The following is an 18,769-nucleotide window of genomic DNA, read 5'->3' on the forward strand; positions in this document are numbered from 1 at the left end:
ATTCTTGTGGGTCACGGCTATTTGCAAGGCCTTTCTGTTTTGTTGTGTAGATCTCCTCATATTGTTTTTAAAGTATGTGATGTTTAATGCACATGCGTATTTGTCTTTTCTTTCAATTCTGCAGCTTAGAGCTTCTCTTTTCCACTCTCAGGTGCAGCCCCGAAAGTCTACTGTTAGTTATTTACTATGTGGTAAGCCCCAGACCTCTAGAGTAGTGAGAGGCTTGGGAACTGTGCTGACTTATTTTACTTACAGAGGAAGAGTTCCCACACTTCTAACTCTAGGACACAGTACAGGAGAATTTATACAGAGCAATGGACTTTTTAACAAGACATCAAAGTGCTCCTACTTAAATCCTAAGTTTCTGTAAGTAATCCTTTGCAACTCCCTTTATGAGTGGCTCACTGGCTGAACTACTAGTAGTGTAGCTGCTACGGGAAGTGCACACTTGGGGGGCCCTTTGGGTGTCCTTCACACTAAGGGACACAGACACCCAATAGACATCTCTGTCCAGAATAATGTCTGCATTGCTCACTATAAAAAAAACTCTTTATTCCAATATAAAGACTTGAATCTTTCTGGTAATTACAGAGGACAGGGGCTACCACTGTGCAGAATTACACAGGAACTCAAAATCAGCAAAGTGAAAGATAGAGAAAATTTATAACAAACTTACCGTAATTTTCTTTTCCTGGCTATTTCTCATGGCAGCATCACTTATGGGTAGCTCCTCCCTTAGCAGTCACAGGACAGGAATTAATTAGATTAATTAATTAGACTGATAGGTATGAAGAGTCCCTCCTCCCCTTACACCTCAGTCCAATTATAAAGCTGAAAAATAAAAGAAAGGGCGGGAACCCTGATGCTGCCATGAGAAATAGCCAGGAAAAGAAAATTACAGTAAGTTTGTTATACATTTTCTCTATTCCTGGCTAATCATGGCAGCATCACTTATGGGTAATACCCAAGCTCACAGAATTATAGGGTGGGAATAATAAACAGAGAAAAGACACTGAACAGACTCTTATGCTGCAAAGAAATGTAATATCACTGGGATAAAGAAACCGTAGACAGGACACTCTTCCCAAAGGAGGTGGAAGGAGAGTCCACATCCAGGTTGTAGTGTTTCAAGAACGTCATCGGGGAAGACCAGGTGGCTGCCCTGCAAATATCATCGTATGAAACCTCTGCCCAATTAGCCCATGAAGTCGACAATGCTCTAGTAGAATGAGTTCTTATCTTCATTGGAGGAGATCGACCTTTAGAGATATATGCTTTCCTGATTACCAGTGAAATCCAATGTTTTAATGTACATAATGAAGCCACCTCACCTCTCCTGGCTCCCGATGGTAAAACAAAGAGTTGGTCAGTTTTTCAGTAAGACTCAGAACACTTAAAGTACATGGACAGGCAGTTCATGACATCCAAACGTTGCCATCTAACCTCCTCTGGCGAAGAAGGATTGGGGTAGAACGATGCAAGGACCACTTCTTGAGAGAGATGAAACTGAGAGACCACTTTAGGAAGAAACTCAGGTTTTGGTTTCAGACACACCCTATCCTTATAGAATTGTAAACAAGAAGATAAGGTAGAAAATGCTTTAATCTCCAAAATTCTTCTTGCGGAAGTAATTGCCACCAAAAACAAAGTTTTATACGTCAGGAGGGTAGCATCCAAACTCTCAAGAGGAACGAACAGATCCTCAGTTAGGTAATTGAGCACCATAGGAAGGTCCCAAGGAGGGGTAGTAGACCTGGAAGGAGGTCACAACCTGAAAGCTGCCTTGAAGAACCTGGAGATCAAAGGATCCGAAGTCCATGAGATGTTGCACAAAGCTGAAAGCGCCGAAGACTGAACCTTAAGAGTGCTGAGGATAGGGCCCTTATCCAGACCCTCTTGCAGGACCTCCAAGATCTCAGTATTGTGAGGATGCAGGAAGTCAACATTTTTGGCCGAAGCCCATTCCAGGAACACATCCCAGATCCTATGGTAGCATGCAGAAGTAGAAGCTTTCCTTGATTGCAAAAGGGTATTGACCACTGCTTCTGAGAGGCCTAGTAGTTGAAGTCTTTCTTTTTCAAGACCCATACCCCCAATTTGAGGCATTCCGGATGAGGATGGAATATTGGGCCCTGCGTTATCAGATCCTCCATAACAGGAAGAGGCCAAGGCTGTTCTTGGCTCATCATAGTCAATAGGGGGAACCACGGCCTTCGAGGCCAAATCGGAATTATGGCAATAACCTCCTTGCCTTCCGACCAAACCTTTCTCAGGAACCTGGGTATCATGGGTAGGGGAGGGAACGCATACCCCAGATCGAATGACCAAGGAAGAGAGAGAGAATCCTGGCCCATTGCCTGACTGTCCGGGTGGAGGGAGAAGTAATTCTCCACCTGATGATTCTGGGAGGACGCCATCAGGTCGATCTGGGGCATTCCCCACTGATGGGCAATCCATGCAAAGACTGCCGGGTGAAGTTTCCATTCTCCCGGAAGAATTTCCTTCCTGCTGAGGAAGTCTGCAGTCATATTCTCCGAACCTGGAAGATAGATCGCCTTCAGACCCTGGAGATTGGTCATTGTGATTGTCATCAAGGGAGCTAGCTCCTTCAAGAGCAATCTGCTTCTTGTGCCACCTTGGTTGTTCACATATGAAGCAACCGCTCTGTTGTCTGTTTTGATCAGTACCCGAGAATTTATGATCCTTGGTAGGAACACCAAGATGGCCTTGGAAACCGCTCTCAGTTCTCTTAGATTTGAGTGTAGCTGACTCTCTTCTCGGGTCCACTTCCCTTGAGTCCATGTGGAATTGAAGTGGGCACGCCATCCAAAAGAACTGGCATCTGTTGTAAAAACCTTCCAAGGAGGTTCCTCCAACGGGAAGCCTGCTGCCAAATTATTCTTGTTCTTCCACCAGTTCAACCCTTTCCTCACGGGCAGGGGTAGAGAGATCCTTTGCTCCCAATCTGATCCCACTCTGTCGAACTGGAGAAGGAAGCAATTCTGGACCGGACGAAACTTCCACTGGGCCCATTTTACTAACCCTATAGTTGATGTCAAAGAACCCAGGAGACTCATGACTTCTCTTGCAGAGGCAGCCTCGAGCCCTTGTAGCTTCCCTACTTTGTCTCCCTTTTTGTCTTTTTGTGACCCTTTCCGGAGACAGGAACACATGGGCAGATACGGTGTTTATCACTGCTCCGAGGAATACGATAGTCTGAGAAGGAATCAGGGAGCTTTTTTCCACGTTCAGAAGCCAACCGTGGTCTTGAAGAATGTTCATAGCCACCAACGTGTGATGAGCTACTATCCTTTGAGATGGACCTATGATAAGGATGTCGTCCAAGTAATGGAAGATCTCAATACCTTTTTCCCTTATGAAGGCTATCAAAGTAACAAGAACTTTCGAGAATGTTCTTGGCGCCAAGCTGAGGCCAAACGGTAGTCCCCGGAACTGAAAGTGCCTTCCTAGCGCCCAGAACCTGAGAAACTGCATATGATCTTGGTTTATAGGGATTTGGTAGTAGGCGTCCCTCAAGTCTATGGAGGTCATCCAGTCTCTTTTGACGCTCTTCAAAATGGTCTGTAAAGATTCCATTTTGAATGTTCTTACATCTAGCATGGAGTTCACACCCTTCAAGTTCAAGATGAGACGCCACTTTCCCTGGGGTTTTGGGGCCAAGAACAATGTGGAGTAAACCCCCAGGAACCTTTTCTGTCTTGGATCTTCTTCCACCACTTCCTGTTGCAGGAGAGTAGAAATGCAGGTCCTCATTGCCCTTCGTTTGATGCCTACAGACACCCTGCATTTCTTAAAGAAAGCGGATTTTGGGCGAGAGGAAAATTCTATCCTGTAACCCTCTTTTATGATGGATGTGACCCACACGTCTGTAATATTTTTGGCCCACACGGGGTAGAAGAACTTCAGTCTTCCTCCCCCAGTCCCCGAATGGGCCTGAAGACCTTCAGAAGGTCTTCCCAGAGGTTCTAGCTCCTCTTCCTCTGGAAGCCTTATTGGAAGAAGAGTGTGAGAAGGATTTCCATGAAGAATTTATGGAATACTCCCTTCCTGGTTTATAGCTTCTGCTGTCCCGAAAGGACTGATCCTTGAAGCGCTAAGTCTTCCAGGAGAAGGGAAAGCTCTTTCTGCTTACTTGAGGTAAAGATGCTGTTTTCCCATCAGCAGCTTTTTGAATAGCCTCCTCCAGAATCTTACCAAATAGGGAAGGCCACACAAGGATGCCTTAGAGGCATAATCCGCTCCCCACGAATGAAGCCATAAGGCCCTTCTAGAAGCCACAGACAGGGCCATACTCTTGATGCGAGTGATGTCTAGGGAGGCTTCTGAACAGAATTCCGTGGCAAGGCTAAAGTCCTTGAGGCTCTACAAGAGATGTTCCCTATGGACACCCCCGATCAATATCCTCCTTTAAATTAGCGAGCCACACTCTTAAGGCCCTGGAGAGAGTGGTCAGTGCCACTGCCGGATGAAGGGCGGAGCCCAGGGCCAAGTAGGCTTTAATCAAATCTCCATCCATACGCTTTTCCATAGGCTCCCTGAGATATGCCATGGAGTCAATAGGCAGCATAGTTTTCTTTGCCATATAAATTACAGCAGCGTCAATCTTAGGAACTGAATTCCATAGGCAGCAGTCCACGGCAGACAAAGGATAAATCCTGGTGAATTTATTTTTCAAGGTGGTTTCCTTTCTGGCTTATTCCATTCTAGAAGGATCATGTCCCTGATCGAGGAATGCACCGGGAAGGTAGGTCTATTCGGTTTCAGGTCCTCAAAGAACATGTCAGCCTCTCTCAATTCAGACTTTTCTTCCGTGAGACTAAGAGTGTCTCTGAGAAGGGTAATAAGTCTATTAATAGACTTTGAGTCAAGGGACCTGGAGGTATATTCAACTTCCTCCTCACCATCATCTGAGACCTCCCACACATCAGGGTCTTCTCCAGAGCTGGAAGACTGAGGTTCCGCTCTGCGTCTCTTACTCGGACCACTAGACACCGTGGTAGACTTAAAGCCCTCAGCAATAGCTTGGGAAATCCAGAGCTTAAGGTCGTCCTGTGGGGAACCCCTACTGGGGACATCTGCCGCTTCAAATAAGCATTCCCTGCAAAGATTCCTTCCATGCGGAGCAGGTGACGAACAATTAATGCATTTATTGGTCTTTTCCCTTGATTTCCTTGCTGGAGAATCCAGATGCTTGCTGGGGATGAAATAAATCCATATATGACATATATTACAGGCTTAGTTTGGCACTCTTTTAACAACCCCCCCATTAAAAAATTAATGGCTCACCTATGTTTTCTAGAGATGGATCTTGCAGAGGCAGAGGGAGAATCCATACTATAAAGGAGAATCAAAGGAAATTCAAAACACAATTCCCAATAAAAAAGCTAGAAGCAAACTGACAAGCAAAAAAAACCTCAAACAAGAAACACAGAAGAACTGGTAATCCTACCTTATAATGACAGTAAAAACCTCCAGGCAGCCAAGAAATAACAGCAAAGGATGAACTTCAGAAAAACCAGGACTGAAATCGCCTGATGCAGTGCACAGGCAGAGTGTCTGTATCATCAAGTTTAAATAGAGCCGGGGAAAACGTCCGGTCCGCGAATACGCAGACCGCTGGAACGCATGCTATGCGTTCCAAACGCTCGCAGCCGATGCAAATCACTTCCGGGTTTGGGCGCGATTACAATTCCGACTGCTGGAATGCATACCGCGTTCCAGCCAACAACACTGGTACCTCTAGAAAGCCACAGTAAGTCGGCAAAGTACCCCCACGGCCGCAGGAAACACACTGCCCGCCAAGAACCCCGGAGGCACCTCAGGGAACCACCTGAAAACCAGACAAAGAGCAAAACACTACAGGTCTGTGCAGGGTCTCCCCACAGGAGGACCCCCTAGTATGGATTCCAAAGAACTGCCATCAAGGTGTGGGGGGGATTATAGACCCCAATTACTAGGGGCAATCCAATAAAAGGGGAATTTTTAAGGATAATCAACCCCATTAATAAACTAGAACAGTGTCTCCCTCAGAACACCTTCCATCTAAGTCCCACGCTGCAGTTCAGTACTTACATTGAACCTGACCCAGTTAGTCCTGCTCACGCAGGCTGTTTACTGGATCCTTCAAATGAAGAGAGGCTGAACCCACGACAAACGCAGGAAGGTGGCCATAAAATAAAATGTAAGAAGTCCTGTAGAACTTGCTAAGGACAGGAAAAAAGACTGAGGTGTAAGGGGAGGAGGGACTCTTTATACCCATCAGTCTAATTAATGAATCTAATTAATTCCTGTCCTGTGACTGCTAAGGGAGGAGCTACCCATAAGTGATGCTGCCATGATTAGCCAGGAAAGATAATTAATCAATGAAAGTCACAGTGCGTGCTAGCCCAGACTCTTAGCAACTTGAAGGAGTAGACTGAGCCTGGTCCAGACTGTCATCGGCCCCAAACTTTCAGCAGTTATATCCCATGACTGGACCCCAGGGAAGCCGCCCTCCTGCACACAAATGGTATGGAAGCAGGGTTGGCTAAAATATATAAATTATGTCTTGTGTGTTTGTGTCAGTGTGAAAGTATGTGTGGCAGTATCAGTGTATATATCCATACATCTCAGCAGTCGAACAACACCATTACATACAAACAGACCACTGCATTCAATTAGCTAACGGTACATACAACTTTACTCATACATTCAAACACACATTCTCAATGCAAAGACATGCTTACATTCTGACACAGAAGCACAACTCTTCAAGGTTGGGCAAATGGTAGATCCCCAGCTGGCACAGCATTGTGGGAGTTGAACAACAATTGAGGATCTACCTTTTGGCCACCCTTGTGCTAGAAGTGGCCCAAAACATTTCTTGCGGCATTAGTTTCACGATTGACGTGGCTGATATTATTCTGACAGATTGACATGTGACCAGGGATGGACTGACTCATTTACAGGCAGCGAGCTTGTATTCAAACTGTCTGTAATGTTGTGCATAAATATAAATAAATGCAATAAAAACGGTGTAGCACATATGCGTGTATAAATGTCCTCATACTGCATTTGTGATTAATTTCTGGCATTTTAGCTCTGAACTGTATCTTTTTATGGAGCGCTCATTGGCTGCACCACCATGCATCCTCTCATGGCACAGGATCTGTGACACTTATTGCATCACTGACATGTCCACTCATCCCTATACCAAATTTGGCAGGTCTGAGCAATCGAGGCAAAACATAGAGATGGAGAAAGGATGTCAAATTGTATTTTGCCTACGTTGCCAGCATTTCAAGTCCATACCCAGCCTGTACCCTCAATGTGCCACTTGGTAATGGAGAGGAACGTCAGGATGATATTTATATCTTGAAAGAACACCAAAGCTAACACATTTTAGGCACCATAACAACAAATTTGAATGTAGTGGTGAGTGGATCAATGGTCAAGAGCAGGCTGATGTCAGAGGGTTGTGAACCTGAGGAGTTCCCATACTTATTTTTTTAGGATTTAACCGCAAGTTAACTCACAGTGGTTTTTACCAAGCATTTTGGTAGCCATCACACAATAAGCTTTGTGAGAGTACGCCAATTGCCATACGGTAAAATGCCATCACAAATAAGCTACCTGTATAAAAAATACTGTTACTGTGTGTTTTAGTGCCAACAGTTAAATGTCCCATTTGATATTTACTTAGCTGCTCATGCTATTAGATTTTTTTGAAAACTGCTATATAATATTTCATAAAGTCTAGAGGTTTTAATATGGTCACGTTCAGTACATTTATTACAGCTGTTTGATCCAATAACTTTTTTTTTCTTTGCAGAACTGTCCTTTCGCTGGCAATTCTATGGTCAGCTTCCAATAGTGCTTATACCTGTATGATGGTTGCAGTTAGCTGTGTCAATGAAACGAACTGGAGTGTTGTAGTGATGTATTGATATCACAGTTATACAGAGTTTTCCAAAACAATATCACTGACAAGGCAAATAAAGCTATGTTTCAATGTTTTCTATGTTTCTATGTTTTCTATGTGTTTTTTTTCTGTGTTTCTATGTTTTCTGTGTTTCTATGTTTCTATGTTTTCTATGTTTTTATGTTTCTGTGTTTTATGTTTCCATGTTTCTATTTTTTCTGTTTCTATGTTTTCTGTGTTTCTATGTTTTCTATGTGTGGCAAATCCAGCCACTGTTCATTGTCCTTTATGTATATGTAATGTTATGCATACGTGTATATACCTTTAAGAACCAAGTGTATGTATTCTGTGTTCAAAGGAATCCTAGCGTTCATATGCTGCCGGCATACGAAAACCGCCAGCATTCATGTAATCGTTTCACGGTGAATTTCAACACCCTTCGTGAAACTAACAAACTACCGAATGGAGACCACACACAGGAGGTTGTGTGGCGCCCATTAAGGATTGCAACATTGTTGCAATCGCCAATTAAGATGATTCAGGGTGGCCATCGTTCGGCTACCAACCACGCGACGGTCGGCCATTTTGGATCCTTTGTTAAGTTCAGCGGTACTTGGTCGTCGAGCGCCTGGAACTAAAATCGGCTACTCGACGGCACGAATACCGCTGGACTTCCAAGCCGTTCGGGAGCCCCGGTCCTTCGGTAATATGTTTCTACATAGTCATTCGGTAGTTTGAAGGTAACTTAGAAAATATATGTATTTTGTGCGGCGTTCGGTTATTTAAGCTGGGATATGAGCGGCACTTTCACGAAACGTGCGCTCAGACCCCAGCTATCTACCGAATGTCCACTCATTGAAATCAGACGAATATTGTGGACATTTTATATTTTTATGTGAAATATTGGTTCTGCTGCACGAGGGGATAATCCACTTAACTGTATATTCTGGTGGGAGTGTCCCTCTCGTGCAGCAGTGTATTGTGGGAGAAATGTCCAGGTTGCTAAGTTCCCCATGTAGTCCCCTACTGTACAACCCCTGCAATGTCAGTAGGGAAACCCCTTGCATGGGGAATTGTATAAATACTGTGACCTGTGAATAAAGCACTCAGTTGACTCCCAGCCTATGTCTCGTCTAGTTCTTGGGAGGGAAGGATTCTTATTACGCTACCTGGAATATTGTATGCTGTACCTGCCTATGCTGATTATTGCCTGTGTTCCTGTCTACCAGTGGAGATCTTGTGGATTATACTGCCTCTCCGGTACACTATGTTTCTATGTTTTCTATGTTTTCTGTGTTTCTATGTTTCTATGTTTTCTATGTTTCTATGTTTCTGTTTTCTGTTTCTACATTTTCTATGTTTTTATGTTTCTATGTTTTTTTTCTGTGTTTCTATGTTTCTATGTTTTCTATGTTTCTAAGTTTCTATGTTTTCTGTGTTTCTATGTTTTCTGTGTTTCTATGTTTTCTATGTTTTTATGTTTCTATGTTTTCTGTGTTTCTATGTTTCTATGTTTTCTATGTTTCTATGTTTTTATGTTTCTGTGTTTCTGTTTCCATGTTTCTATTTTTTCTGTTTCTATGTTTTCTGTGTTTCTATGTTTTCTATGTTTTCTATGTTTTCTGTGTTTCTATGTTTTCTGTGTTTCTATGTTTTCTGTGTTTCCATGTTTCTATGTGTTCTATGTTTTCTATGTTTCTATGTTTCTGTTTTCTGTTTCTACATTTTCTATGGTTTTATGTTTCTATGTTTTCTATGTTTTCTATGTTTCTATGTTTTCTATGTTTCTATGTTTTCTATGTTTTAATTTTTCTATGTTGTCTATGTTTGCTATGTTTTTATGTTTCTATGTTTTCTATGTTTCTGTATTTTTATGCTTCTATGCTTCTGTTTTCTGTTTTCTCTGTTTCTATGTTTTCTGTGTTTCTATGTTTCTATGTTTTCTATGTTTTTATGTTTCTATGTTTTCTATGTTTCTATGTTTTTATGTTTCAATGTTTTCTATGTTTCTATGTTTCGATGTTTTCTGTGTTTCTATGTTTTCTATGTGTTTTTTTCTGTGTTTCTATGTTTTCTGTGTTTCTATGTTTCTATGTATTCTATGTTTCTATGAGTGCTTGTTTATGCATATATATCCACAAAGGCAAAGGAACACAGGAACTGCTATATAATATTTCATAAAGTCTAGAGGTTTTAATATGGTGACGTTCGGTACATTTATTACAGCTGTTTGATCCAATAACTTTTTTTTTCTTTGCAGAACTGTCCTTTCGCTGGCAATTCTATGGTCAGCTTCCAATAGTGCTTATACCTGTATGATGGTTGCAGTTAGCTGTGTCAATAAAACTAACTGGAGTGTTGTAGTGATGTATTGATATCACAGTTATACAGAGTTTTCCAAAACAATATCACTGACAAGGCAAATAAAGCTATGTTTCAATGTTTTCTGTGTTGTTATGTTTTCTATGTCGGTTTTTTTCTGTGTTTCTATGTTTTCTGTGTTTCTATGTTTCTATGTTTTCTATGTTTCTATGTTTTCTGTGTTTCTATGTTTTCTATGTTTCTATGTTTTTATGTTTCTGTGTTTTCTGTGTTTCTATGTTTCTATGTTTTTATGGTTCTTTGTTTCTATGTTTCCAGGTTTCTATTTTTTCTGTTTCTATGTTTTCTATGTTTCTATGTTTTTTATGTTTTCTGCGTTTCTATGTTTTCTGTGTTTCTATGTTTCTGTTTTCTGTTTCTACGTTTTCTATGTTTTTATGTTTCTATGTTTTCTATGTTTTCTATGTTTCTATGTTTTTATGCTTCTATGTTTTCTATGTTTTTATGCTTCTATGCTTCTGTTTTCTATGTTTTCTATATTTCTATGTTTTCTCTGTTTCTATGTTTTCTATGTTTTTATTTTTCTATGTTGTCTATGTTTTCTATGTTTTTCTGTTGCTATGTTTTCTATGTTTCTGTGTTTTTATGCTTCTATGCTTCTGTTTTTTCTGTTTCTATGTTTTCTGTGTTTCTATGTTTCTATGTTTTCTATGTTTTTAGGTTTCTATGTTTTCTATGTTTCTATGTTTCAATGTTTTCTATGTTTTTATATTTCTATGTTTTCTGTGTTTCTATGTTTCTATGTTTTCTATGTTTTTATGCTTCTATGCTTCTGTTTTCTATGTTTTCTACGTTTCTATGTTTTCTGTGTTTCTGTGTTTCTATGTTTTATATGTTTTTATTTTTCTATGTTGTCTATGTTTTCTATGTTTTTATGTTTCTATGTTTTCTATGTTTCTGTGTTTTTCTGCTTCTATGCTTCTGTTTTCTATGTTTTCTGTGTTTCTATGTTTCTATGTTTTCTATGTTTTTATGTTTCTATGTTTTCTATGTTTCTATGTTTTCTATGTTTTTATGTTTCACTGTTTTCTATGTTTTTATGTTTCTATGTTTTCTGTGTTTCTATGTTTTCTGTTTCTATGTTTTCTATGTGTCTATGTTTCTATGTTTTCTATGTTTCTATGTTTCTATTTTTTCTATGTTTCTATGAGTGCTTGTTTATGCATATATATCCACAAAGGCAAAGGAACACAGGAACTGCTATATAATATTTCATAAAGTCTAGAGGTTTTAATATGGTGACGTTCGGTACATTTATTACAGCTGTTTGATCCAATAACTTTTTTTTTCTTTGCAGAACTGTCCTTTCGCTGGCAATTCTATGGTCAGCTTCCAATAGTGCTTATACCTGTATGATGGTTGCAGTTAGCTGTGTCAATAAAACTAACCGGAGTGTTGTAGTGATGTATTGATATCACAGTTATACAGAGTTTTCCAAAACAATATCACTGACAAGGCAAATAAAGCTATGTTTCAATGTTTTCTGTGTTGTTATGTTTTCTATGTCGTTTTTTTTCTGTGTTTCTATGTTTTCTGTGTTTCTATGTTTTCTATGTTTCTATGTTTTCTGTGTTTCTATGTTTTCTATGTTTCTATGTTTTTATGTTTCTGTGTTTTCTGTGTTTCTATGTTTCTATGTTTCCATGTTTTCTATGTTTCTATGTTTTTATGGTTCTTTGTTTCTATGTTTCCAGGTTTCTATTTTTTCTGTTTCTATGTTTTCTATGTTTCTATGTTTTCTATGTTTTCTGCGTTTCTATGTTTTCTTTGTTTCTATGTTTCTGTTTTCTGTTTCTACGTTTTCTATGTTTTTATGTTTCTGTGTTTTCTATGTTTTCTATGTTTCTATGTTTTTATGCTTCTATGTTTTCTATGTTTCTATGTTTTTATGCTTCTATGCTTCTGTTTTCTATGTTTTCTATATTTCTATGTTTTCTCTGTTTCTATGTTTCTATGTTTTCTATGTTTTTATTTTTCTATGTTGTCTATGTTTTCTATGTTTTTATGTTGCTATGTTTTCTATGTTTCTGTGTTTTTATGCTTCTATGCTTCTGTTTTCTCTGTTTCTATGTTTTCTGTGTTTCTATGTTTCTATGTTTTCTATGTTTTTAGGTTTCTATGTTTTCTGTGTTTCTATGTTTCTATGTTTTTATGCTTCTATGCTTCTGTTTTCTATGTTTTCTATGTTTCTATGTTTTCTGTGTTTCTATGTTTTATATGTTTTTATTTTTCTATGTTGTCTATGTTTTCTATGTTTTTATGTTTCTATGTTTTCTATGTTTCTGTGTTTTTATGCTTCTATGCTTCTGTTTTCTATGTTTTCTGTGTTTCTATGTTTTCTGTGTTTCTATGTTTCTATGTTTTCTATGTTTTTATGTTTCTATGTTTTCTATGTTTCTATGTTTTCTATGTTTTTATGTTTCACTGTTTTCTATGTTTTTATGTTTCTATGTTTTCTGTGTTTCTATGTTTTCTGTTTCTATGTTTTCTATGTGTCTATGTTTCTATGTTTTCTATGTTTCTATGTTTCTATTTTTTCTATGTTTCTATGAGTGCTTGTTTATGCATATATATCCACAAAGGCAAAGGAACACAGGAACTGCTATATAATATTTCATAAAGTCTAGAGGTTTTAATATGGTGACGTTCGGTACATTTATTACAGCTGTTTGATCCAATAACTTTTTTTTCTTTGCAGAACTGTCCTTTCGCTGGCAATTCTATGGTCAGCTTCCAATAGTGCTTATACCTGTATGATGGTTGCAGTTAGCTGTGTCAATAAAACTAACCGGAGTGTTGTAGTGATGTATTGATATCACAGTTATACAGAGTTTTCCAAAACAATATCACTGACAAGGCAAATAAAGCTATGTTTCAATGTTTTCTGTGTTGTTATGTTTTCTATGTCGTTTTTTTTCTGTGTTTCTATGTTTTCTGTGTTTCTATGTTTTCTGTGTTTCTATGTTTCTATGTTTTCTATGTTTCTATGTTTTTATGTTTCTGTGTTTTCTGTGTTTCTATGTTTCTATGTTTCCATGTTTTCTATGTTTCTATGTTTTTATGGTTCTTTGTTTCTATGTTTCCAGGTTTCTATTTTTTCTGTTTCTATGTTTTCTATGTTTCTATGTTTTCTATGTTTTCTGCGTTTCTATGTTTTCTTTGTTTCTATGTTTCTGTTTTCTGTTTCTACGTTTTCTATGTTTTTATGTTTCTATGTTTTCTATGTTTTCTATGTTTCTATGTTTTTATGCTTCTATGCTTCTGTTTTCTATGTTTTCTATATTTCTATGTTTTCTCTGTTTCTCTGTTTCTATGTTTTCTATGTTTTTATTTTTCTATGTTGTCTATGTTTTCTATGTTTTATGTTGCTATGTTTTCTATGTTTCTGTGTTTTTATGCTTCTATGCTTCTGTTTTCTCTGTTTCTATGTTTTCTGTGTTTCTATGTTTCTTTGTTTTCTATGTTTTTAGGTTTCTATGTTTTCTATGTTTCTATGTTTCAATGTTTTCTATGTTTTTATGTTTCTATGTTTTCTGTGTTTCTATGTTTCTATGTTTTCTATGTTTTTATGCTTCTATGCTTCTGTTTTCTATGTTTTCTATGTTTCTATGTTTTCTGTGTTTCTATGTTTCTATGTTTTATATGTTTTTATTTTTCAATGTTGTCTATGTTTTCTATGTTTTTATGTTTCTATGTTTTCTATGTTTCTGTGTTTTTATGCTTCTATGCTTCTGTTTTCTATGTTTTCTCTGTTTCTATGTTTTCTGTGTTTCTATGTTCCAATGCTTTCTATGTTTTATGTTTCTATGTTTTCTATGTTTCTATGTTTCTATGTTTCTATGTTTTCTATGTTTCTATGTTTTCTATGTTTTTATGTTTCTATGTTTTCTATGTTTCTATGTTTCTATGTTTCTATGTTTTCTGTGTTTCTATGTTTCTATGTTTTATATGTTTTTATGTTTCTATGTTTTCTTAGTTTCTATGTTTTCTTTGTTTCTATGTTTTCTATGTTTCTATGAGTGCTTGTTTATGCATATATATCCACAAAGGCAAAGGAACACACTTTTTTACATGCTTAAAATTAATTTAATTGATTTTTTTTAAATATATATCACACATAATGAACATTTCAGACACAGATTAAAATTAAATAGGCATTAAGATAATTTCAAGATTTGGCGTCAACTAGTGTGCAAGCTTCAGTTCTTACTCAACGTAACCATACTGATATTTAGATATAAGTCGCTCAGATAACTTACATTCTCATTTTAAGGTGCTTAGGTTTAATTTCAGTATTTCACAATGGTTTTGTGCAATTTATATTATCCCTGAATCTTGCTCACTGCTAAGAATTTGTTACAAGTCCGCCTTGTATATCTATCAATTCTCTCTTTAGAGAGACTGCTTTTGTTAGTTTGAATTGACACTCTCTTCCTTAGTAGTGTAGTTAGTATCTTCGCTACTTATTTTGTCCCCCGTCTCATATTCCTTGCAGTGGGTATCAACACAGGCACAGCTAATGACGTTTATGAAGGAATATTTGTTGGTTACACCATTGGGACAGCTTAAGTCGATGGTCACATTTTCCGTTTTAGTTTCCTGGCAGCACGTACATTGGCGCAGCATGGCTTGTGCAGTTTCCGAATATCTGTAGAGAAGATGGGGTAAGTGATTGCATGAAGCCAAATGTAAAGAACGTGTGTGTTTCTTCACAAATAAAGACTTGTGGACTTCTGACAAGTTAATAGCGAATGTTAAGCTATAATATCTAAAAATAAAAATTCAAAACAAAAACCCAGAATTTTATCAGCCTGTCTATTCTGGTCTAACTCTTTTAATAAACTTGTCAATTCTCTACAATTCCTCGTTTAATAGGTTTACCTCTAACAGTGCTTAAATAACTAAAACAGGAGACAAACAGCACGTCTATTCCACCTTAGTATGAGTTGGCTATTAAATTACATTTGTTATTCCATGCTATTTTTATTTTATTTCCTGCTAGCCAATTCTTTTTTTTTGGTTGATTTAGCATGTTGTAACTTTATAGTAATGATGTGTTCATATCACAGTTATACAGACTTTTACAATACAATATCACTGACAAGGCAAATAAAGCTCCCACTGAATTGAGAGAATGTTGGGGATGTGGTAATTCACTTACTTGGAGGAGCTGTCACAGCTGCCTGAGCAGTAGGACATTGTCACTGGGGAAAGGGACGTGCAGCCATTTTGAAGGATAATGCTTTTTGTTTTTGTCTTCTGACACTTTGTGGGTTTTTGGACACCTTTGAAGAAATGAGAGAACATTTAAGACTGATTACTTGGAGTGGGGAAACTAGAGGAAGTTAACAGAGTGTTCAGGAGGACGGAAAACTCAGCAGAGGCCAATGCCATAGAGTTGTGGAAAGCTGGAGTAATTTAGGAGGTTTTCAGCAGACGTAGGGACTATTGCAAGGGGAATTTATGACAATATAGATACGACAGCACTAAACAGAAAAAACTGCCTGGATTGGGTGCATATATTATTATTTTATTATTATATATATTATTCAGTGGAAATGCTGTGACAAACTTACAGAGGCTGCATGGGGAAATAATTCCCACATACCTATTAACACATTTTAACTGGTATTGGAACAAAAAGCTCAACACCCTTGGTCTTCTAATGTATTAAAAGTATGGGAACAAAATTGATGTTTAATAATGCTTACAGGTCTGACAGCATCCAGTGTCGTCCATTTGAATTGTTCCCTGAAAAAAAGTAACAGAAATAACTTTAAAAACTTTGAGCAATTTGCACAGTTTGACTTACTTTTCTTGACTTTTGACATTTATTTAGCAAATATGGATCAGCGTATAATAACTATCTGTGCATTGGTGATACAAGTAATCGTTGATATTCTTCACCAAAATAAAATGTCAACAATGCACCTTACACAGTGCACCAATGTACCATAACTAATTACATATGCAAGAGGTACTGGGAATAAGCACATGGAACTGTGAACAATGACCTCACCTACAGCCTAGTGAGCCACCAACACAGAATGGTTATTAAGGACTGTTAAGGACATTCTAATTATTCCCTTGCCTCACACAAAATCTACCTTTGAACATCTAACAACTCTTTGGGTAGATACTCACATTGAGACAGTTATCCAGGTCGATTTGGGGGCAGGACATTTTGGATGCCATAGGGAACAACTTGTCATTTTTCTTCACACACTCGTAATGTGTGCAGTTATCACCAGGAGGTGACCAGATCTCTCCAGGCTGAGAAGAAAATAAAACGTCATTATAGCGGCATTTGGTCATTAGTTGACATTTGGATCTCATTGACTGTAAATATGGGCCACTATACGCAAAGACTTAATTATCTAGTACACTGAATATATCACTAACTATACTGCTCATCTTAATTGTTATTTATCCATAGCGGACATACGAGTATCTGCCCACCTTGGTTTAGTTATTATTTCCCATGCTGAATATACAATCCACTAACTCTTTTATATCAAGTCGTCAACAAGGCTACTGTGGCGAAAGTAACCTCGCCACTGGTTTTTGGAGGGGCCTGTTTGCCAGCCTCCTGCCCTGCGACTATGGCCCTGGGATGTATTGCCCTTTTAGAACTGTATTTGGGCACCATGGATTTTTGTATGCTGTTCCTGGCCCTTTAAATACGTGGGAGCAGTGTTACAACTTTTAAACTGGCACTTCGAATGCAGTCGAAGTGCCGAAGTCGTGAAAGCCATTTTAACCTATTCGAACGCGATCAGCGGTGTGTGCAGCCAAATCTATGGAACAGTTTGCGGCTACCCAATTGCACAAACACCGCTGACCCGTACCTTCTTCGACACTGCGGCTGGAGACTAAGTCCTGTTCGAAGATTCAAACGCTTGTTTGAATGGGACTTAGTCATTTTCTCGGTGCAAAATAGACCGACCGCACAGCCCAAATCCATGGAACTGTTTTGGGCATGCGGTCGGTCATAAAGGACTTATACCTATCTCCCGAATGGCCGAACGGATTTTCGCGAATTTTGAATATGTTGTTCCACAAGTTGTGTTTTTCATAAAAATGTAAGTTGAGAAAGTTATAAATATGTATAAAAAGTATAAGTTTTTACCTTGAAGATAATTGAGTAGATACAGTAAGAAACTCAATTATCTCCCAAGCAGAGGGGAGGGAATCTGTGGGATGTAATCTATATCTGATTGGTCGATGCCTAATTGCCTGTGGGCGTCTCCCTTGCAGGGGAGCACTGCATAAAAGGAGGATACCTGTCATTAAACATCAGATCTTCTTGACCCTCAATACGTAGCCTTGTCTCGTTATTGGAGGGAACTGCTATATCACACTGAGGATTGCTATGCTCTGCATACTCCCTTGAGCTTGAATCACTTAGCTCTTTTAAGAGCTTGTTCCTGATACGCTCTCCTTGGAGGAGAGGTCTTCCCCACACAGTCCTGGATGCTGGAGGTTCATACAGGGTGGAAGGAAGAGGTCTTTCCCACACGGTCCTGGAGGACAGAAGCTGATCCAGGGTGGAAGGAAGACGGCGAGACTCCAGTCAAGCTACGGTGGTTGCGGAGTCTGCGGTGGTTGTGGTGTCCAGTGCAGTGCTTGTGGTCCTTGGCACAAGCTAGGAAGCGTCCATCAATGGAGGGTACTCGGTCGGAGTACATGGAGCTCCGTTACAGCTACCATGCATCATTCACACAAAGAAACACTTTGGACGTTTGCTTAATTAATTAATGGTTTGGTTATTCACTCACTTCTTCAGTTAGTAGATAGCCCTCTTTAAAATTTACATCTAGTTTACTCAGTGTCATGCTACTATACACCTCCATACTCTCCCTGGTAATTCCATGTTATCTAATTAGCTAGTTTGATTATCTATTCACTCAGCCTGAGAGGTTCATTTGTGCGTCTTCCCCCGATTCTTTACATTGCTCTTTATTTATGCTCTCCTTTTCACCACTCACCCCACCACTGCTAGGTATCTCTATTTAGTACTGCACTACCTTTTTGCTCACTCTTCATTTTTTCATATCTTGCTTTTTAGATCATTCACATCCACACATTTTCTAACACTTTTCCTTTATTTATACTCCTCCAACTCAATTCCTCTATATTGACTTCTTTCTAACCACGCCTTCCTCTTTTATAGTTTATATTTTTTTTATCTATTTCTCTTTCTTTCCTCTTTACTTTTAACATTTCTTTATAGAAATGGTGTGCAATGCACTTACCGCCAGCAGGTAAGTAGAGTTATCTGGAAGGTCCATGACACAGTGGGTCTGTACACACTCTCCGCAGCATTTTCCTGGCATGTCTTGATACACATAACCCTGGAAGAAAGAACCCATTAGACCTTTTACAGTTAATGATTCTTCCATCGACCATGAAGATCATTATAGTAGCCACGCAGTGGGGTCCATATCATCTGTGGCTCATTTAGAC

At 38.6% G+C, this 18,769-nt stretch overlaps 1 protein-coding gene across 1 annotated transcript in view; it reads right to left on the minus strand.

The window, feature by feature from the left end:
• Nucleotides 1–14,565: 14,565 nt before the first annotated feature.
• The window catches only part of LOC134578576 (mucin-5AC-like), a 46,246-nt gene continuing 42,042 nt past the window's right edge, over nt 14,566–18,769 (minus strand). The window contains exons 45-49 of the mRNA XM_063437545.1: nt 18,559–18,657; nt 16,448–16,576; nt 16,015–16,054; nt 15,465–15,588; nt 14,566–14,951 (exon numbers count right to left, since the gene is read on the minus strand). Coding sequence (XP_063293615.1) covers nt 14,714–14,951; nt 15,465–15,588; nt 16,015–16,054; nt 16,448–16,576; nt 18,559–18,657 — 630 coding nt within the window. The 3' untranslated portion in view covers nt 14,566–14,713. The remainder of the gene's footprint in view (nt 14,952–15,464; nt 15,589–16,014; nt 16,055–16,447; nt 16,577–18,558; nt 18,658–18,769) is intronic.

This window comes from Pelobates fuscus, chromosome 12, assembly GCF_036172605.1.
Source record: "Pelobates fuscus isolate aPelFus1 chromosome 12, aPelFus1.pri, whole genome shotgun sequence".
In the NCBI taxonomy this organism is placed as follows: domain Eukaryota; kingdom Metazoa; phylum Chordata; class Amphibia; order Anura; family Pelobatidae; genus Pelobates; species Pelobates fuscus.